The sequence below is a fragment of the Prenolepis imparis genome, unplaced genomic scaffold (genome assembly GCF_030444845.1).
Source record: "Prenolepis imparis isolate NDT839.2.m4 unplaced genomic scaffold, iyPreImpa1.0 SCAF_4, whole genome shotgun sequence".
In the NCBI taxonomy this organism is placed as follows: Eukaryota; Metazoa; Arthropoda; class Insecta; order Hymenoptera; family Formicidae; genus Prenolepis; species Prenolepis imparis.
This window is the reverse complement of record NW_028141162.1, coordinates 4,884,708-4,908,032: the sequence shown is the minus strand read 5'-3', so window position 1 is coordinate 4,908,032 and position 23,325 is coordinate 4,884,708. Positions and strand designations below refer to the sequence as shown.

The following is a 23,325-nucleotide window of genomic DNA, read 5'->3' as shown; positions in this document are numbered from 1 at the left end:
ATCTCGAGAAACTCGAGAAGAATGCAACGTAATTCAAAGTGCACATATATAATTTCAGGATTCTATCCACTATAATACATATATATAAAAATCAAAATAATCGGTAAAATGTAATCTTATCGTAATATTTATTGAAATTCGATTTCAGTGATGTAATAATAAGTGATCCAAAAAATGCGAATATTACATGGCGAATACAGAACTTTATATTCGCACCATAAATAATTACAAATACTAATATACTTAGTCAATAACATTCCATAAATAGAAAAATTCTTATTATTGATCGCATTCTATTTATAGAAATTAATTCAATTTAAAGTACTTTTTTCTAATTAAGAATAATACATTCATTGATATTAGAAAGAACAGAGTATGTGAGACGCGAAATGCGTTCATTGCGTGACAATTACTATATTTGACAGTCGAATTTTATATCGTAGCAGAATAAAGAAAGAAAAAAAATATTTTCATACTTTTAAAATAGTGTTTTATATACTATATATACTATATTAGTGAATGAATATTATCCGCGGAAAAGTGATTTGTTATTGTCTCCCCACGCAAAATTTGGAATATATGCATTCAAGGAAGTCACGTTTGAAACTTACATATTTCAGAACAAGTGTTGCTTTTCGCGCTTTTAACAAATTAAAGTAGACGAACAAAGAGAGACATTTTCCGCGACTAAAAGAGCCATGAGGACGAAAGGTAAAGATATATATGGCCAAAGAGAAAGAAAGAGAGAAGAGAGAGAAACGTACAGAGAAACAGAGGTGGAGGCGAAGCGGATTGGCGAAAGACTAGACGAAAAGAAGAGAACGACAACGCATAAAGAGAAGCGTCGAGACGTCAGACGTTTCTCGCTTGCACGGCTTCGTAGAACCACCTTGCTATTATACTGATTACATTTTCAAATGCGCCTACCCGGGATGCGTTCTCTCCCGACCCTTCCGGCCCTTTCTTCGCCTCTCTTTCTCTCTTTCTTTCGTCTCACAGTGCTCCAGCAACATCTACGATCCGACATGTTCTATCTATTTTCTCGCGTCTCCACGGATTTTATGACACCTTCGTCGCTGTTTCTCTCACGGCGGCATATTTTACGAGATATATCCTCCGTTTCTTTATTTTCCTTCCGTGTAAGAACGATTTTCACGTAAGGAATCTCGCGCATGACGAAATCCCGGCGGCGAGGTTCCGTCCACTTCCATTTGAGCCTCGTGTGCATCGGCATGAGAGTATCTGAATTTCTAAAAGGCACGACGCGATGGTCTCGCGCGCCCGAGACTCGCTCACACAATGCGCCGGTAAATCACCTCGCAGCGCAAGACAAAAGGCGGAATTCAGCGAGAAAAAGTCGGTCACACTCTGCGACGACGTAGTATAGACACAAAGGCCTCGGGGGTTCGCACGATTGATCGATCTCGAATGAATATTTACAACGGCCCCGCGCGTCCGCCGTCTCTTTTTGACGGCGCCGATTAGTTCTAAGGAAAAGAGGCGCGAATAACAATAAGTTCGCGCGATAGACTCGCACATTTTGCATGCACGGACTTTATCCTTCCGCGCGTACTCGGATTTATGGAAATTATGCAAATCATTCGATCGACAATATCATCGCGAGTTATTTATAAATACACGTGAGTATAGACAAAGAAAGTAATGCGAAACTTAATACAATAGAGAGAGCGCACAGTTATCTTGTGTTACGCTTCGAGATATATTTGCGCATCCGGTCCGCGTGATAACGCGACATTAATCACGTCGCGATAACGAACGGCAGAAGGAATCTATTTAACGAAATATTATATATCCCGGAACAAAGCGTCGCAAACAAAGAATGCGTCAGCACATACATATGATATTTGCATGCAGATGGCATGTATCGACGACATTGGGTCACTGACCTGCGACGAGTTAAGTATTTTTAATAGTCGGCTCCCGACCAAAGAAGCGCTCTCGCATTCACTGAACCGTTCGTCAAGTGCAATTGATTGCCGCTATACTGAGCAGTTAATCATAGTCATTCGTCGTCTACGCGATAAAGAAATGGGTTTCAATCATTTTAAGATCATTGGACGCTCTCTCGCTGATTCGCATAACATTGAATATATCTAAAAATTTTGTACGAGGTTTATTTGAAGAAGCTGACAGAATTACGCTCGATGATTTTTCTTATAAAACTCGTCTCTACGTAACATCGATTAAATAATCAAGAAATTATATTATTTTTTGGTACACATTACATAATATCGCACTCTGTTATAATTCTTATAATAATGTTAAGAAATGGAAAGCTACAAACTATATATTTTGCGGAATCTTTTCGCTCGAGGAGAGAATCTTTCCAACAGTCCTTCCTAACGAGATGCGGGATCAGCGATGCAATTCTAAACGCGCAATGACTGCAACACCATCCGCAATTTCCTCGGTGCACTGTGCACTGTCCATTACGACTTTCGAGGGACAATGAGACTTTATGGACGATTCCCCCCACCCCTGTCTTATCCCCTTGCAGTTTCCTACGTGACACCGGTCCTAATGGTGTGCCTGGAGGCCGACATATCCTACCATACCATTAACCGTAGCCGTGGCGCGACTTTGCCTTTCTACTTTATGCAACGCGCACGTCGAGACATGTGTCATTATTTTCGCGCAACTATCTTTCTAGTTACACCAACGGCACGTGCAACGTGCCGCTACTCGAACGTGCCGCCGCCGCGGATAATACATGTTGCATTTGTTTTCGTTAAAACGCTGACAAAACGCTGCCTTCCAACATGGCGACCCTTTAATCTTCATTCGCGCCGTCTCGTTTGGGATAACCTCGTTTTCTCGCGACGGCGACCCCTCTCCCTTTTATTGCCACGTGTTGCTCTATCGCAAATGCCAAAGCTCTCTCTCGGTATTATTATCGTTATAACGTTATTCTTGTCCCCGAGTTCAAAGATGCGCTTGTGAGAGCGATACGCGGTGCTTGATAAAAAATGTATCTAAAATAAAACGCGAGAACTCTCTCTCTCTTTAGCTCCTGTCTCGCCCGACGCGTTAATATTTATAATTAATTAATTCATTAATATGTTAGAGCGGACCATCGTGCGATTGGTGTGTTTATACAAATACAAGTCTAGAAAACAAATGCGATAATATTCATTATCGTATGAATGGTAGAATTTTTCTCTATTATTTCGACGCGTAATAAATATTCATTCGTCTTTATTGTGTCCACGTATATTCGATGCCGTGTGCCCACGATATTATCATCGTTAATTATAATTTGATTTAATTTCCTCATTTATAATATCCTCGTTAATACGCATCATATTTTCACTTTTAATCCCGTATCGAGCACTGTCAACGTTCCCGCGCTGTTGATTCCATACCATCGATCGTCGTATAATAATCATATATAATTGATAAATTACTTGTTAAGCGACCAGAAAATTATGCCGATCCGATATGAAAATCGAGATCATAAATACTATAGCTCGTTACATATTATATACGCTTCAGGATTTTCCGGCTTTGACCACAGGTAAGGGATTAAGTGGCGTTGAAAATTACCATCCATCCACGATCAGATTTTGCAACTTAAACGAGTTAAATGACAAACTGAAATGTTAATATATATCATCGAGGACAAACATCAATAACAATTAAATTTCATGCAACATCAAGCCGCGCTTTGACACATAAATATATATAATAACGTTCTTTTAGAAAGAAATAATTTTATTGCCGTCCTATTATTATTCAATTTAAAAAGTAAAAGTTGACAGTGTCAAATTATTTGATCATACTTTCACGTTCTATCTCCAGAATACAACTTTACTTTTGAAAATTATCTTGAACTGTTTAAACACGTTGTGTGTGTGTGTGTGTGTGTGTGTGTGTGTGTGTGTGTGTGTGTGTGTGTGTGTGAGAGAGAGAGAGAGAGAGAGAGAGAGAGAGAGAGAGAGAGAGAGAGAGAGAGAGAGAGATCAAGCCATTATAATAATTTGAAGAAAATAACTAAATAAAAAAATACATCACATTTGTCCCATTTTCTCGTATCAACGTGTCTTTGCGGACTGAAAATATGTAATATGTTTGTATTATTAGCATCGCTGTGGCGTGTAATGAAAAATATGTTCAGCCGCAGGGGGACAATGTTTTCGAGGCAGATTGCACCCGTTTTGATTTCGCGTGTAATATTGCTATCCTGTTCTTCATACATGAATTTCAATATTTGCGCAAGATAGTTCATCCAAAAAAGCTCGCTCCAGTTATTTTAATTAATCAACTACTGCAATTTAAAAAAATATATTTTACGTTCCATCACACAGACGAAAAATTTAATTATTCGTTACATAAAAAGTGTTATCTCGCGATTTCGGGAGATATAAATGGCATTTTCTATATATATCTCAGAAAATTTTCTTTATCAACCGGCGACTTTAAGAGTCATAGTTCGCGCTTAATCCATAAAAAGATTCGCGTTTATTCCTAATAATGCGTGTAGCAAACGTGTGTAAGAAGTGCCCGTAGCGGATTTTTCGCTGAAAACCTTGGAATGGAAGAAAAACGGCGCCTTCGTTATCCTTAAGAGACGCCGTGATCAATCTCTATTCCAAAGCGAGGTTTAGAGCATTATCGTGTATGTCGCGTGTAGAGCTCACGCGAACGACGGAATTATGTCGACCGAGTAAGGAATTCATTCGTAGGAACTTACTTCACATTTACGAGCAAAACGGAAGTTTTTTGGGGGCAAACGATATATACGCTTCACGTCAGTTTAACTTTGAAATTAACAGCGTTATTCGCGAGATCGATATTTCTCTCGATGCATATATTTTAAGAAGCTAAATTATTTATAAATATATTTTGAGATTATTGTGATTTTAATGTTTCCTTGATATTCTCGCAATTATATCATATTTTTAGTAAAATATAACAATAAAAAGTAAATAAGTACCTTTTTCTGAAAAATACATTATTTTACCAATAATATATATGTTATTTGTTGAAAGAGCAAAAGAGGATTAAAAAATAGTAATATTATATTGCAACATTATACTTTGTTTGAAACATTTATAGGAATCTATTAGGATATTTTGTTCTTCATCATAATCCAAACTCGATATTTGATTTTAATTGCATCCTGAAATATCATATGTCGCCATGTCGCAAAAAATCTGAAGTGAACTTAAAAACTAAAAATTGCAATCTATCAGCTTTGATACTGTACCGAGACGCAATTCCGACATATCAATAGCGACAAGGGACGATGCGCTCCATTCCCCATTCGTTACACGTTATTCCGCGCGAAAGCGGAAATAAAACGATGATTTTTCGGCGCAGAGTGTAAACGCGTGTCCGACTCGGGCGCGTCGTCGCAGTTTCGAAACAAAATATCGTCCGCGTGAAAATGCGAAGCTGAGATATTTCTCGCTATAGATTTTTTTCTACTTAGCCGAATCGAATAGCCGCCCGGACAAATTCATCTTCTCGCGCGAGTATTGCATTTCGATGTGCAAATAAATTCAACCCCTTCCTCGTTCCCCCACCTAAGTATCCGTGTCGACGACCGAAACGATAGTGGCATACGATATCCACTCTCGGAGCGCCTTCTCGTTCGGTGCAGCGGGCGTTTACAAATGTTGGGCGTGGTGGGGAGACGAGCGGCGCGTCCTGAAAGGCACGCGACCGATGATTGCGGGGGCAGGTAAATACAGTGACAGAGAAAAGGAATATAGGAGACTTGCCAAAAGCACGATTATTAAGGGGAGCTTAGTTAGCATATCCCCCAGACACCCACCTGGCTGGTACATCTACGGTCCTCTATGCCTATCGCTCGTACGGTTGCCTCTATCATTGCACACGAGCACTGCACGACACTCTTAAATCACCATCATCTTCGCCACTGGGATACCCCCGCTGGGAACCGATCTCCTCTCCCGAGCCAGTCAGTAGGACGGACCAACCGGTGAACGGCGCGATATTCCGATCGGTCGGTCGGACGATCACACGGGAATATCGCAGTATCGGTGCCGCATTCGCGGATACAGGCGAGCTCGCCAGTAAACAGAGGACACTTGACGCTGTCCGTTAAAACAGCCGGATCCGCCGTCGATACCGGGCGCTTTACGTTCTTTTCCGGAAGCTCTCGTAACGGCGCAGGAGGACCCAGGGTGGAACGATCTAGCACGCGGTTCGGATAGCAGAACTCGGGCGGCAAGGGAGGACGGTGTAGAGTCAGTCGTGACCCGAGTCCACCCACCTCGGTGGACGCGCGCGAGGGCGCAGAGAGACACGGTGCGCGCTGCACGAAGATGAATCTACGCTGGTGACAACCAAGGACGCGGCGCGTGAGATCGACGTTCGCGGTTCCGGGGCTAGCAGTGCACTGACTCCGGCCTCCTCGTTCGACCCGACGGTCCGCGGCTCCGACTCCCACGCGGCGCATGCGTGGCTCAACATGGCGACGTTGCGCCGTCGTCGTCGTCGTGCCGCCGTCACCGACGTCGACGTTGTCGTCGTCGTCCTTGTCGTCGTCGTCGTCGTCGTCGTCGTCGTCATCGTCGTCATCGTCATCGGCATCGTCATCCTCGTCGTCCTCGTCGTCCTCGTCGTCCTCGTCGTCCTCGTCGTCCTCGTCCTTGTCACCCCTCCGGCTCGCTTTGTCGTTCTTCTCATTGTGATTTCCCCCCTGCGCGATCGTGCGTGTAGTATCGCGCACATATATTCGATGTACGCGCTCGTATATACATGCAAACGCGTTGTCGTGCTTTATGCTCCAAATCGGCACCCCCCCGAGAGAGAGAAAGAGAAAGGTAGACTTCTATATCTTGGCGCTAAGCGCTAACGACACCTCCGCTCGACAAAAGGGATGAATGGCACCCCGACAATTCTCGCGCTCTTTTTTTCTCTTGTAAGAATGAGACCAGAAACATATTTTGCAGATAATTCGCACGATGAGCGATCGCCCTTCGATATGCGATCCTCCTTCGACGCGCACGATTATCGAGCGTCGAATGAGTTCACATGATCGAGCACTTAATCATGGATTGTTCCTCGTAACGTACGAACGTAACGAACACGTGACTTCCACAGGTCATGAGTGAGATTAGGGTTAACTGCGCCGATTATGCAACGCACCGATGTAAATTTCTCATCGGCGCTGCTTCGACCGTTCTAAACGCTGTTTATATACTTGTGCACGAATTGAATTAATTGGAACAACGGCTGATGTTTAATCAGATTGTCTTCACTAGCAGCTCATCTTTAATTAAACGTTGCTTTCCAATGACAAAGATATATTTGATTCGGTCTAAATTAGAGAAAATTCATTCGCGAAATTAAGAAAAGCTTTTATTTATATTACTTTGCAATATTTATTAATACACAGAGAGAATTTTCTCTTAGAATTTACCCTGAAAATCATGGTAATCGTGGGACAATATGGTATGGAAAGAATTTTATGAGAATTTCTCTGATTAATATTTATCACAATAAAAATAATAATATCTATCACAATAAAATATAAAATATGTTTGATTAATTTTACCATGCAGTTTAGTAAAATTAATCAAACATGTTTTATATTTTAGTGTGTAGATATTATTTTTATTGTGATATATATAAATATTAATCAGAGAAATTCTCATTAAATTCTTTTCATACCATATTGTCCTACGATTACCATGATTTTCAGGGTAAATTCTAAGAGAAAATTATTTAAATTATTTAATTATTTAATTCTTTTCTTTAGCATTTATAATATGTATTAATACATATTATAAATGTTAAAAGAAGGAAATTAATTAAATAAAAATTACACGAGAAAAATGTAAATTGTTTTAAAAATTACGTTCTAATTTTCTATTTCTGTAAATTTCCCGACAAAGAAGATACTTGATATACTTAGTCCTTACTGTTAAAATTTAATAGTTGGCTACACATTGACAATGTCACGACATATCGAGCTAATTCTATTACATATATTATTAGAACTATTTCGTAACGTCATAGATAACGCAGAAAATAGTTTTGCAATATTTCCTATAGAAACGTGTGCTCTACTGAAATGGACATTCATAAATTGGATTCAAGCGGATCTTTATAGCTCGGCCGTATAATATATGCGTTTGCGAACGAAAAGTAATGGTTCGCGAATGATAACTGAGAATTTTCGCCATGATTGTCGCGGATACAGCACGTATATCGACACGAATAAGTTATACGCTTCTAAATGCAATGTATAGGATGCATCGTTTCTTGTTCTTCTTATCTTAGTAGTCGCTATTACTGCCGCTGCGCATGTCGCACAGCTGAATCGCGAGTCGTCTCGAAACGAATTTGGCATCAGCTCAGAAACATCCGGGTGGTCGTTCAGACCTCACGAAGAAAGGAAGGATTTTGTTGGGAGCATTCCAAGTACTTCGGACAAGCGTAACGGGACTTTTTCGATATTGCAAAATTGGAATTACGTAATGTCTCTGTCAAATGATTAAGACGCTCTATAGGAAAAAAAAAATTTTAATGAAATCTATCGATGTTAGAAGCGTGACGTGCAGTCTATGATCTCGTTAACGATAGAGGAAAGAGGTGGTAACGTATAACTCGGTGCGCGCTGTTGGAGATAAATTAGTAGATGGCTCAGATACGCGCGCGCGCAAGGTAGATTGGTTCTGGAACTACGAAGTGAGCGCATATATATAGCACTGCTAAATTAAAGCGCATTGTTAATCCCGCGCTATTCCGTTTTCGTCTTATCTAAAACTTCCGTGTAATAAAATTTAGAATGGCAAATGAAACTTTACGTTGCTCGCGCGGAGTAATCCGAAATAGATATACAAACGGAAATTTCGGTAAGGAAATATCTCCAAAGTTGTATATTGATGAGAAAATCGAACGTAATTTACAGAGTTACTTTTTAACCGCTTTTAAATATATTACAAGTTTCATCCGTGCAAATAAGAAATACAATAATTAATTACCATCAATTTTATTCCATTTCATTTGACAATGTTCCATTATCTGTCGTATGCCGAATGGCCGTTACGATAAGGAACGCTCGTGACCACTTTGAAAACAGGCGAGATAGAACATTTGACGGGAGATAGGACTTTTCGCTGGAGAAGAAATATTCCTGAAAGTTCGCAGTTTGCCGATCGATGCGCGTTATTCCCCAAAGTAAATTGACAAACGTGCTTCCCTTTTATCTACAGTCGCACTAATTTGATTGACCCGATAATGCATTATAGAGTAATAGCATTACATTCCTTCGTAAGTAAAATTCCATTTTAACATTCTGTGAACCAACTTAAGTAATACTTGCTTTAAACATTTCAGAGTCATTTTATCGCAAATAATATATATTTTAAAAATAATATAGCTATTATTAAAAACCTTCTTTTTCTTATCTGTTTTCCTCATTTCATATGAAGTTCTAAATAAAAAAAGGATATATTTTCAATTTTAAAAAAATCATTAATGGTTTTTAATAATTTTACACCTCGGTGCTCTTACTCCAAATTGTCTCTAATCCGAAAGAGCTCCTAGTTCAAAGTCCCGGAAAGAGACAGAATGTACTGCACGGAAAGTATATTTAGAAGTTCCAATTAAGTGCAAGAGCCAGCGAAGGTTAAGCAGGCGTGAAGGAACCTGATTTGCCACCCCTTCTCCCTTCCCTTCAACATCTTAGAAGTACCATTCTTTCGTCGCAAGTCCGGTACCGACGCTAAAGCAAGACCGGTACTGGCGAAGCGTCGCCTACTGTAATCCTTAATTGGTCCGTGTGATTCATTCGGTCCATTCATCGTAACTAAACTGCTCTTCGAAGGAGGGCCATCCTCGCCTTCGGCGACAGAACCAAGCGCATCGGATCTATCTCTCTTCCTTTGCCCTATGTCTCTTTCTTTCCTACTGACTATCACTGTTCCCCCCTCCCCCATTCACTCTCTCTGTGTTTCTCCCGTTCAATCTTAGTTACACGAGATATCGCCACGACGTTCTACGGTAGCCTGTCTCGCTATCTGTCGTTATAACATTAAATCAGATAAACAAACGCGGTCTTAACTAACGCGTTTGACATAATCAGCTGTTCAGATGAGAGAGAAGCCGCGAGAGAAAGAGAGAAAGTCAGTACGGGATAATGACAAGAGTAGCAAATAATCACGCAAAATATTTGCATAAATAATCAAGTTCTTTTTTTCTATATTCGATTTCAACAAATTCTATTTTCAATAGAAATTAATCACAATATATGAGGATTTTTTTCCAACACTTTTCTTTGCTTGATTTCTTTGCTCTTGAATTGTTATCTGAATCACCATTCCGCAGAGATGCGGAAACGTGATTGGTCTAGTTGCGTGAATCCACAAGAAAAGCCCGGTAAGGTCATTTCAAGATGATGTCCCAAAGAGAGAGAACGAGAGAGAGGGAGAGACTGAGAGGGACAATGATTGTCTGGCTCAGAAGAAGTATACGAGGAAAAGGGTGCGCCCTGCGGGTCCTGCCCGATCGGATATTATTACGAGACTCTGCGCGTTCCCCGTTCCGCCACGTACGTGCTACGACATTCACACGATGACGACAACGACGACGACGAAGATTACCCACTTTTCCACAGCCGCACGTCCCCTCGACCTCGTTATTTCAAGAATGCGAGTTACTTTGGAAGAGATCGTATAAAGAGATCGCTGTCTCGTTACCGATTACTCGAAAGGTCGCGCGGAATCTTACGCTTCTTATTCTGGAAAAGCCGCTACTTATTCGGGAAGAGCCAAATATTAAAAAGAAAGAAAAAAAAAAGAAAAAAACGGAGTGTGCAAAAAGTAATGAAAAATTCTAATTGAAAATTATGACGTATCGTGACACAACTTTGAATTATTCGCCGGCAAAAATACATTAATTCATGATTTGCAGCCGGAGTAAGCTTCAAATTTGAATTTATTGTGCATTAATGTTTATGAAATTTTCGATAGCAATTATTATAATTACTTTGACTGTACTTTGACTCTGTTTGCGGGGATGGTATTATTATAGAAAATAATTTACTTGATTAATATTTAGTTTACAGAGTTCATTTAGACTTCATTCTGGCAGGTGTAAAATATCATTTAAATATATTTATGATATTTAATATAAAATTCAATATTAAAAATTTTTTTGCTCTTTAGCAATTTAAACATTTAATATGATTAGTTTTATCAAGCAAAGTTAAACAAGAAATAAATATACCGTCATTTTATCGTAATTTTAATATATACGATTTAAAATTCGTACCCAAAATAATCAAATTTCAGTTATGGTTTGAATTTTCGATAGAACCATATCGTCAGCTACTGAATTCGAACCGTCAAAAAACTGTATCCAAATTTAATTTGACCATTTACAAGATTACGATCATACTATTCGATTCAATGCAGGGAGCTTATTGTTCCTCAATAGAATCATGGGGGAATAAAATTTAGCTTTCACCATTGCATCAAAATACAGAAAGTTTCGATCCCATTTGAAAGTACAGAGCAAAATTTCTTCCTCGCTCTTTCGTCTATCTCACATTCTCCATTTTCCCTCGACCATCGCGAGTGCCCCATCGTCGTTTCAACCACCCGAGTTCTCTTGTGAGAAGCAGAATCAACGTAGTTCCACATAACACCGCGAAAGTCGAAAGGCAGAAGAAAAAGAAGAATGATTTCCGGGCGCGCATCTAACCGGAAATACTCGACGACGAAAGATCTAAGATTCGCGATGGGATTCGCGGAAGGATGAATAATAACGTTTGAAATTCGAGACGCGGAATAAAACGATGTCGCGGACGAAAGGCGCGTCGTGAAAAAAGAGAGGCAGGCGTTTCTGGCAAATGCCGAGGGAAAGGGGGGCAGAAAATTGAGGAAGACTAGGATAGATAGGGAGGGACATATCGCGTGTATAGTCGACGGCAACGCAAAAGAATGCAAGTGGGAAGGAAGGAAGGAAAGCTCCTAGGCTCTGTTCAATAAAATGGAATATCTAATAAGGGACAAATGCAGTGAAGGAAAGAATGGAGGGCGCGGGCAAAGAAGGCGGATAGTTCGTTCGGTTGAGCGCGAGAAGAGAGACATGAGTTCGAGGCCTCCCCGTTTCGTTCCTTCCTCTTATCCCTCTCCTTGAGAAAGAAAGGCTGATCTTCACGAAGGAGTCAGATATGGTCCGACGTATAAAACGACGACCTTTGAATGAGAAAGGGAGAAGGCGGAATATGCAAATTCACAAAGTCGGAAATAAAGGCGCGAGATATCGGGGAGCGTGAAGAGCAGAGGAAGAGCGATTTTTCTCGGGAATCTATTTGTGGCATTTATATAACTTTTTTACACGAATTTTTTATCCCGCATTCCGATCAATCGTCTCTTATGTTACGAGCGCTACTCTCTTAATCGAGCTGATGAAACGATTGAAAATATTTTTCATCGACAGCCATAACACGTACCCTTTACGACCTCTATTCAATCGCAACCTTATTTTGATCAATGCATTGTATTTTCTATTGATAAATCATTATATATGTTATATAGCAACACAAGAGCGTAATCTTGTTTCGATCAACATAGTAAGGCGAGACCGGAGTCTCTCGATGTCAGCTTTATTTTAATTTACATATGCATCAGCGAGTATCATTATCCTATCATTCTTAAGAATCGGATTCAGATTTAAACGAGTGATTTACAAATATGTAAATACGAAACTTATCATAGAAGCGCGTCTCATAATCAACATTTCCATCTTCTGCATTCGTCATTCTTCCTGATTTAAAATTACAATAGACAGTTTCTTCACAAATAAATATTTATTTTAAAGAATTATATTAAAATTAATTAAAATAAATATTTATTTGTGAAGAAACTGTCTATTGTAATTTTAAATCAGGAAGAATGACGAATGTAGAAGATGAACCTACTTATATATATATTTTTGGATTCTTATGTTATTTTTTAAATCATTTAAAAGTAACAGATTTCGATATTTAATACTGGCATAAAAAACATGTATTTTGATACATGTTTCAATTTTCAACATTACGGTGACGAATCACTTGGCGAAAAGCTCGCAAAAAATATACATATATATTCTATAGGTATTCATGGAATATATTAAATTTTTATCAACAATTTAGGCCGATTGTTTTTCATTTTATTCGCGAAGTAAATCCATCCATTTGCGCGTTAAATTTCGCGTGAATCTAAAGCGCGCATAAAAGATAATTGCCTGGGATCGAAATGTAAATGAATTGCAAGATAATAATCGCGCACGAGCAAGTACGAACGCTTTGCCGGAAACGATCGATGAGCATCGAGGTGAACTCGCTTAAGGAAGGTGTCGAAGATTTAAGTTGTCTCGGATGATCTCGGGCGAAACGTAGAAGAAAATTTCGAATAGGGTGCGACATCCCTCGCTCACAATCAGTTGTAAGGCTGGCGTTATCGCGGGAGAAAGAGACGGGCCGGAGGGGTCGGGAACGGTACGGAATAAAACCTCTTCAGAGGCGCGTGTATAAGATGGATAGCTCGAGCTTCGGAAAAGGGTGCATCGGTGTGGACGCCCGACGTCTCTCGTTTCTCGTCGTGTTTCGTATGTGTTCGCCTTGCCGGATTCGAAGGATGTTAGAACGTTATCGATGATGTGAAGCGAGGCTCGTAGGGCGCCCTCGGAAACAGCGCGAGTTCTTGGAAATTACAGAGAAAGAAAGGAGAGAAAAGAAGATCTATACACGCATATTCTTTTCCGATTTTTTAAATTTATACTCTTCGTAATAAAATTATATTTTTATAAATTTTGGAAAAGTTTAAATTTAGAGATCTTTTTTTTTTTTTTTTTGATAAAAATTACTAGCGATAAAGTATTTTCATTTTTTACTCGTTAATTTATTTATTACGATTATCACGATCGATTCACACGATTCAGCGTGTAATGTAACGAAAGAGATACGACGAAAAAACTTCACGGGATATACATAACGTTGTCATGAAATATTGTACATCGCACGTGGCTCGCTTTTGTATCTTAACGAGCCGCCTGATGTATCTCTCCTTTCTTCCTCGATGTTATCCTTACGAAGAAGGATAGCGCTCGTGTTTATCGCGTGATTAGATCGTCAGGTTCGGATTCTCAATCGAGAAGAATTTATTTCTCGTGGATCTCATCCGCCGATAGCATCCTTTAAAATTTAAAACGAGTAAACGAGGAAGAGAGAGGCGCGATTACTTGGGCATAAGTTTTATGTGAAAGGATATTCTGCAGAGATTAATTATACACTCTACTTTTTTCTGCCTCTATTATATAATATTATATATATTTATGTAATAAAAATTCTTTCAATTTTTATTTAAATAAATATGCCATTTTTAATGTAAAAAAATTTTTTAAATCAGTGATATATATTTTTTAATAATTACACACGTAAAAAAGCTGACATAAATAATGTCAAAATAACACGAGCTAAATTAATAAACCATCTTTTATATGCAGGAAACCAAATATATTTCATTTCCATCGTATTTCCAATTGTCATTTTCAGTATTTATAAAAATAACATTTAATTTAAACTCTTCAATTCTAAATATATTTACCGGATGTTACTTCTACTGTTCCGGCTAGACCGAGTCACAACTACGAATAGAATGTTTGCGGGGTCAGGGTTGACAGGTCGAAATAAGAAAAAAAAGAGATAGCTCTCGGTTATTTTATTTGCCGGTCACGACCTTTTTCATGTACTATCGCAGTCAGTACCTCCGCTGTCGCGTGATGACACCCCGGATCCGCGAAATTGAAGTTCTTCAGAAAACCGGCCGCAGTTAACCGAGTTTCGAGAAAGGAAAAGTGAATGTCATTAATCGGATGCGACGAAATTTCTAGTCGAAGAGCGATGTGCATAATATAAAACTTATTAATTTAACGTAACGTAATTTTGCTAAATGTCAATGAATAATTGAGGCGTATTACAACAGTCTGTTCCTACAAGGCAAATTATATCGACGCGGAAAATCTTTCTTCTCGAACGATTGTTCTTCCCTCCCCAATTTCCACGATCTTCGAATAACTTTTTCATTGTCATTCCACGAATTAATAAACGCGTGTTCGCTTTGAATTCTGGATCAATTCGATGCGTTTTACATCTCTTTATGTAGAGAATATTACTAATAATATATGCATCTATATATGCATCTCTGAATAATATTTATATACTTATATGTATATTTCTGAAAGCACCTATTTAATGATACCCGAAATATTTGGTTAGATATATAAATAATATTTTGATAAGATAACAAGCAAAACACGGTGGTTATATTAAGAATTTATTTGCAATGAATATGGATAACTTGAATGGAAATATTGTTTGCAGCAAAATGCTGTGGCAACGCGCGCGCGAGGTTTGTTGGTGATCAATTGCCATTTATACACACCAAGCAATCGCGCAAACAAGAATGATATTTGATCCGGTCTTTCGAATAAAAAACTAACTAAATTTATTATATAAATTAATACATAATTTGTTATACAAAAAACAGTGGTCCACGCACAAAATGTGTTACAAGTTCTTTTCTTGAAAATTATTATATGTATATTTAATAGCGAAATAAAATTATTTTCGATATTTTAAGCCTCATCGCCTTTAATAAGACAAATAAAATATTTACTTTATGAAGGAAGGAAGGGGCAAATCATAATATGAATGTTATCTAACGTGTGTGGACCACTGTACAATATATAAATTCATACACTCACCGATAGATGAACCGCTCTTACTTGTCGAAGCCCGCTTTCTCGTCATTGACGTCACGTATCCGGTATTCCACATATGTACTCCAATGTGCACATGAAAAACACACACTTGCGCGAACATCAACCGGAATAAAAAAACGCGGCTAATTATGGATCCCGCACGATATCAATCGACACGATGCAACGTCCGCGTTGCGTAGAAAATACGGCACTCTCGACTTTCAGTACAGAGTCACGAAATAATACACTTAGAACGAGTAAATAACGCCTGCCGTTTGCCGATGATTATACGCGCGACGCGCATCAAAAAGTTTCTTAACATAGCGGCCACATCACGGATCACATCACGTTGATCACGCGTCGACGACATGATGTTGCAGTTGAGGCGACGTGAGCAGGCTAGTTCATGCGCGACGTAATATACGAAACTATTCGAGCAATCGGTTACACGCGATATCGGTCGTCAAACGTCCGAAAGACCGACTCGGCACTCGATGTTTAGCGCGGACACGAAACAACATGTCAGCAACGAGACTCGAGACGCACACACACACATAGACGCGACACAGCTCGTCTCCTGCGGCACCCCGGCGATCCGCGCGCCACCGTTTGTTGACGATAGCTACGGTCGACTAGACGCTACAAATGCTTCAAAACGTTTGATTGATCAATCATGGCTGCGGTCGAGAATACACTACGAATGCTTTGAAACATCATTCTATCTTTATTCTTCTGGAATGTAGAACAAAGATAGAATGATGTAGTGTATTCTCGACCGCAGCCCAAGATAAAGGAGTCTCGGCTCCTTTTATCTCGATTGGTCAATCGAACGCTTTCGAGCGTGTGTAGCTACTCTTGTCGATCGCTGTATGTAGGCGGTACATACTAACGAGTCTGTACACGATGCCTACTTCGTACCGTACGCGAGCGACCAGATTAATCCGCGAGATCTCCGCCGGAGATTGCGTATCTCCGAGCACTGAGGAGTATTCCCCGATTGTCCGATTACTCGTCCTCCGTCCGTGAAATCATCTCGGCACTCCCGATACTTGATACGCGAACGCGAAATACGATATTTAGGACGGATAAATGCTACGTAAGAAACACCGCGATCTGTCCATCCGCCATTTATCGACTGACTGACTGTTACGCGCGTAATGTGTGCCAACCTATGAATTATACATGCATCATCAGCGCTAGAAGAGTTCGATTGACCAATCAGCATTAAGATATCTTTACCGTGATTGGTCAATGCTTTTATTGATATTATTAAGCGATGCGTATACGAACTCACTGAGAAAACAAAGTTGTTAACTTAATTAAATCGTTCAACTAATTACTATTTTGTTAATTGAACATATACATATAAGTATTTAAGTCAAATACACATTATGTTAAATTTAATATGTTGTATTTAATTTAAATACTTCTACATGTTCAATTAACAAAATAATATTTAGTTGAACGAGATTTAATCAAGTTAATAATTTTCTCTCTCTCTCTCTCTCTCTCTCTCTCTCTCTCTCTCTCTCCCTCTCTCTCTCTCTCTCTCTCTCTTTCTCTCTTTATCTCAGTGCTGATATAAACTTTTTTTATTTTGCATTATTTTGCACGCGGCTATTATTTTAAAACTATTTAATACTCTAAAAATGCGAGTGGCGTTTGATTGACCAATCAGAGCGAAGATTCCTTTGTTGCGATATACATTTATGATGTGTAGTGACCGTCGTGTCATATGTACGAAATTTGTCGTGGATTAATATACATGTTTATGTGGATAATTATTATAAGTAACAACCCACGGCTTGTTATGTTTAACACGCTTTTTATTATTTTTATTATTTGCATTATTTCGCATCTGCTGAATATCGAGAGTGCAAAAGTAGTCTCTTTCGGATGTAGAACGATTAATAAACTATAATTAATTATTGCTCGTCAATGCTCGGGAATGCATATATGTTTCTTATTTTTGTCGCGAAACTAGTCTGGGCTGCGTTCGGAAACGTTACCCGAGTGCATTCCCTCTCTTTCTATATCACTGAGAGAGAAATGATATAGAAAGAGAGGGAATGCACTCGGGTGATGTTTCCGAATGCAGCCCTGTGTGCGCGTATAACGTGAAATAGAATTTTTGTTCAATTAATTTACATTGCGCTTGTAATTAATAAACACGTGAATAATTATGCATTTTACGAGTTATTTATTCGTTCTAAGTCGTTTGTAATAAATTTCGGAAGTGCTGTACGAAATGATAGACAATCGATATATCGTATTATTGTGCGAGATCATTTATACTCGATTGACCAATCAGAGCAAAGATTCCTTTGTTGCGATATACATTTATGATCGTAGCGCCGTGTCATGTGTATGAAATTTTTCATAGGTTGGTACACATATTTGCGTAGGTGTAATTATTGCAAATGGCAACCCGTGGCTTGTTGTGTTACGTACGCTTTCTACTATTTATATTATTTGTATTATTTCACGTCTGTGCTGAATATCGGGAGTTCAAAGATGTTCTCTTTCGGACGTAGAACGATTAACGAAGTAAGTAATTATTGCTCGTCGACGCTCGAGAACGTATATATTTCGTATTTTTGTCGCGAAACTAATCTCTCTCTCCCCCTCTCTCTCTCTCTCTCTCTCTCTCTCTCTCTCTCTCTCTCTCTCTCTCTCTCTCTCTCTCTTTCTCTCTGCGCGTCGTCCGCGTATAACGTCGAAATAGTCGCCTAGTGTTAAAATTTTTATTCGCTTGATTTACATCGCGCGTGTGATTAAATTAATAAACGACGCGGATCATTGTGCGTTTTATGCGTTATTTACTTGTTCTAAGTCGTCTGTAATAAATTTCGGAAGTGCCGTACGAAATGATAGACAATCAATATATATCGAATTATTGTGCGAGATCATTTATTCTCGATTAACCAATCAGAGCAAAGCTTTCTTTGTCGCGATATGCATTTATGATGCGTAGTGACCGTAGCGCCGTGTCATATGTACGAAATATTCATAGGTTGGTACACACATATTTGCGCAGGTGTAATTATTGCAAATGGCAACCCGCGGCTTGTTGTGTCTCGTGCGCTTTCTACTATTTATATTATTTGTATTATTTCACGTCTGTGCTGAATGCCGGGAGTGCAAAGATGATCTCTTTCGGACGTAGAACGACTAACGAAGTAAGTAATTATTGCTCGTCGACGCTCGAGAACGTATATATTTCGTATTTTTGTCGCGAAACTAATCTCTCTCTCCCCCCCCCTCTCTCTCTCTCTCTCTCTCTCTCTCTCTCTCTCTCTCTCTCTCTCTCTCTCTCTCTCTCTCTCTCTCTCTCTCTCTCTCTCTCTCTCTCTCTCTCTCTCTCTCTCTGCGCGTCGTCCGCGTATAACGTCGAAATAGTCGCCTAGTGTTAAAATTTTTGTTCGCTTGATTTACATCGCGCGTGTGATTAAATTAATAAACGACGGGGATCATTGTGCGTTTTATGCGTTATTTACTCGTTCTAAGTCGTCTGTAATAAATTTCGGAAGTGCCGTACGAAATGATAGACAATCAATATATATCGAATTATTGTGCGAGATCATTTATTCTCGATTAACCAATCAGAGCAAAGATTTCTTTGTCGCGATATGCATTTATGATGCGTAGTGACCGTAGCGCCGTGTCATATGTACGAAATATTCATAGGTTGGTACACACATATTTGCGCAGGTGTAATTATTGCAAATGGCAACCCGCGGCTTGTTGTGTCTCGTGCGCTTTCTACTATTTATATTATTTGTATTATTTCGCGTCTGTGCTGAATGCCGGGAGTGCAAAGATGATCTCTTTCAGACGTAGAACGATTAACGAAGTAAGTAATTATTGCTCGTCGACGCTCGAGAACGTATATATTTCGTATTTTTGTCGCGAAACTAATCTCTCTCTCCCCCTCTCTCTCTCTCTCTCTCTCTCTCTCTCTCTCTCTCTCTCTCTCTCTCTCTCTGCGCGTCGTCCGCGTATAACGTCGAAATAGTCGCCTAGTGTTAAAATTTTTGTTCGCTTGATTTACATCGCGCGTGTGATTAAATTAATAAACGACGCGGATCATTGTGCGTTTTATGCGTTATTTACTCGTTCTAAGTCGTCTGTAATAAATTTCGGAAGTGCCGTACGAAATGATAGACAATCAATATATATCGAATTATTGTGCGAGATCATTTATTCTCGATTAACCAATCAGAGCAAAGATTTCTTTGTCGCGATATGCATTTATGATGCATAGTGCCTGCCGTCATGTATGTATAAGTCCGTGCCTGTCGTGTAGTGTATAATCAAGTTTCATAGGTTGGTACACATATATATTTGCGTGAATATAATATTGCAAACGGTAACCCGCGGCTTGTTACTTGTTGTGTTTTGCGCGCTTTTTATTATTTCGCGTGCTGAATATTGGGAGTGCGGAGATAACCTCTTTCGGACATGGCACGATTAATGAAGTAAGTAATTATTGCTCGTCGATGCTCAGGAATGTATATATTTCGTATTTTTGTCGCGAAACTAGCCTGCGCGTCGTTCGCATATATAACGTGAAGTAGTCGTGCATTCGATTAATTTACACCGCGCGTGTAATTAACGGTGAATATGCGGATCGTTATGTGCTTTACGCGTTATTTATTCGCTCTAAGTCATATTTAATAAGTATCGGGAGTGTCGTACAAAACGATAGATGATCGATATAATGTATTCATGCGAGATCATTTTATATTCTAGTGACTTGCATCCAACGAGCTTGTGTGAGAGCAATAGAGTGTTCGGAGCCATCAAAGGAAAAGCGACAGATCAGCGATCGGTGAGTAAATTCTTCTATTATTGTATTTGTACGATTTGAATATTTTATCTATTTTGCTGGCATTGTCTGCAGATTAATTGTAAAGGAATATCATATGTTTATTTTAGCCGTTGCTCGGCTAGCAAATTAAAATTTCATATTCTATATGTATTCTTATGTGTATTTTTGATTGTAATACGCAAATATATATATATATATACATATATATATATATATATATATATATCTTGGCATTGCTTTTTATGAAAATTATATATCTTGTGTGTGTGCTTTGAGCAATAATACAGTGCACTGAAAAAAAAATGTGTTAACTGGACTAAATCGTTCAACTAAATATTATTTTATTAATTGAACATATAAAAATATTTAAATTAAATATAACATATTAAATCTAACAAAGCGTGTATTTGACTTAAATACTAATATATTTTCAATTAACAAAATAATAATTCAGTTGAACGGTTTAATCAAGTTAACAATTTTTTTTCAGTATATACAAATTCAATAGTGGAAGTGTCACTTCCTACATACGACTCACTCGAGTCTTTCTCTTTTATTTCCAAGTACGCGATCATCCATCACGTCAAAATGTCTTTCAGCATTTAATCCTGCAAATACATTCGTGCATTATGATTTCGCTTTTCGCGACTTTTTCACTTTGTGCAATCTCTTTTCGCGTTACATCGCGAGATGATTCTGTGTCAGCATCTAGTAATAACACGAGAAAAATCGGTAAAAGAATGAGGGATGGGTGAGGCGGAACAAGATGGAATGCGCGACGCGACTTCGGGAGGAAAACATTGCGCTCGCGACGCGACGTGGTGCGGTGACGGACGGATAGCAGAGGAGACGGTCGTGGATTTTGTCGGGACTCTCGACAAGTTTTCTGCAATTGGTTCGTTTGATGCGGATTCGTCGTCCGCGCCTCCATCCACCTGCGTCCAAATCGAAGGCTTTCGCGAAAGTTGTGACATTCCGCGGCGAAAGAAGACGCGGAAAAGACAGAGAAAATGTAAAACACGAAAGAATATGCAGACGGAAAGAGAGAGACTTCGGAGGAGATGGTTAGGTGAAAAAGGTAGAGGGAGGGAGGGATGAGGTAATACGCGAACGTCTTTCTGCAGTAAGTCGGAGAGAACGGGAAGATTGCTGTGTGGAGAAACTTGAGCGAATTCGAATGTTTACCACTACTCGTATTGAATCAAGAACCGTGCGTTTCTTTTCCCAGCATTAACGAACCAATTTGTTTGTTAACTTGTACAGGAATTAGCTTTCAACTTGCGTAAAAAAATACTAATTAAAAATTTGGCCCTTTTGTCTGTAGACAATTGTCTTATGTTATTATAGGTGCTTACATTCGTATATTACGAGAAAAATTAAAAATTCAAATGTTCTTGCTTCCGGATAGAACCAATAGATATATAATTTTTTTGTTTAACGTAAGAAATATATTTGAAAAATCGAAAAAATATATTTATATTTTAATATATTTAAAAAAAAAACTAAAACAACACAAGCGCGCGCTATGCGCGCGCCATTCTTCGATTTTATGTTAAAAAAATAATATTTAAAAAAAAATAATATAAAGTTTCTTTAAATTCGATTAATACTTGTTCACAGATATCAGCTGATTACAGCGTTAATTTGCTAATTAAATTTTAAAATAATATGGTAAAAAATTAAAATAGTAATATGCTGTAAACAATATGTTAGAATATCTTATTCTTGATTAATATTTTTTGACAAAAATCAGCTGATTAAAGAGTTAATTTGCTAATTAATTTTTAAAATAATAATATATTATAAAGATTAAAATAATAACATGTTTCAAATAATATGTCATAATTCTTTAAACTCGATTAATATTTTTGACAGTTATCAGCTGATTTCTGTCAAAAAATATTAATCGCAGAAAAGGTATTATAACATATAATTTACAACATAATACTACTTTATTTTTTACAACATATTATTATTTTTAAATTTAATTATTAAATTTTTTGACAGAAATCAGTTGATAACTGTCAAAAATATTAATCGAGTTTGAAGTTACTTATATCATATTATTTGAACATATAACTATTATAAAACACATTACTATTTTAATATTTTTAACATATATTATTTTAAAATTTAATTAGCAAATGACGCTTTATTAATAATTTTTGGCAAATATCAGCTGATTAAAAAAGCGTTAATTTGCTAATTAAATTTTAAAATAATAATATGTTTTAAAAATTAAAAGAGTAATATGTTTTAAATAATATGTATATTATAGTTCTTTTAACTCGATTTTTTTTTTTGACAGTTATCAGCTGATTTTTTAAAAGTATTATAATATATTATTTGCAACATTATTTTAATTTCTATAACATTTTTATTTTAAAATTTAATTAGTAAATTAACGCTTTAATCATCTGATTTCTGTTAAAAAATATTAATCAAGTTTAAATAAATTTACCATACGATACCATATTGTCCCACAATTACCATGATTTTCAGCGTAAATTTTAAAAGAAAATTCTCTCTGTGTGTACATGCAAAACACTTGCATGCACACACATTGTATGTTTCGCATAGTCTAATGTCTCGAATATTTTTTAACATTGCAGATGTCGAGTCGTGAGTGCAATCTGAAATAAGTGTCGCAGGTACCTTCGAACGTCGCGTGTGACGATTCGGGAGTGTCGAATCTAGCGACGAACGAACGTCTCGATCTACCTATTAGATTACGCGGTCGGGCATCT

General features: G+C 38.1%; 1 protein-coding gene and 1 long non-coding RNA gene across 12 annotated transcripts in view; one reads left to right on the top strand and one right to left on the bottom strand.

Annotated features, from left to right (window-relative positions):
* Ten-m (teneurin transmembrane protein Ten-m) overlaps nucleotides 1–23,325 on the bottom strand; it is an 856,961-nt gene that overhangs the window by 232,076 nt on the left and 601,560 nt on the right. For 2 of the 11 annotated variants that reach the window (XM_083036716.1, XM_083036719.1), the window contains exon 1: nucleotides 5,798–6,375. The exons of 8 other annotated variants lie outside the window; for them this stretch is intronic. In XM_083036716.1, coding sequence (XP_082892842.1) covers nucleotides 5,798–5,810 — 13 coding nt within the window. In that variant the 5' untranslated portion in view covers nucleotides 5,811–6,375. Of the gene's footprint in view, nucleotides 1–5,797; nucleotides 6,376–15,750; nucleotides 16,508–23,325 lie in introns of those variants that run through there. One more of the 11 variants, XM_083036714.1, reaches the window with a different exon arrangement.
* On the top strand, nucleotides 1,517–23,315 carry LOC145935401 (uncharacterized). The gene is made up of 3 exons (XR_014425218.1): nucleotides 1,517–1,640; nucleotides 20,500–20,578; nucleotides 23,191–23,315. It is a non-coding gene; the product is annotated as an uncharacterized LOC145935401 (long non-coding RNA).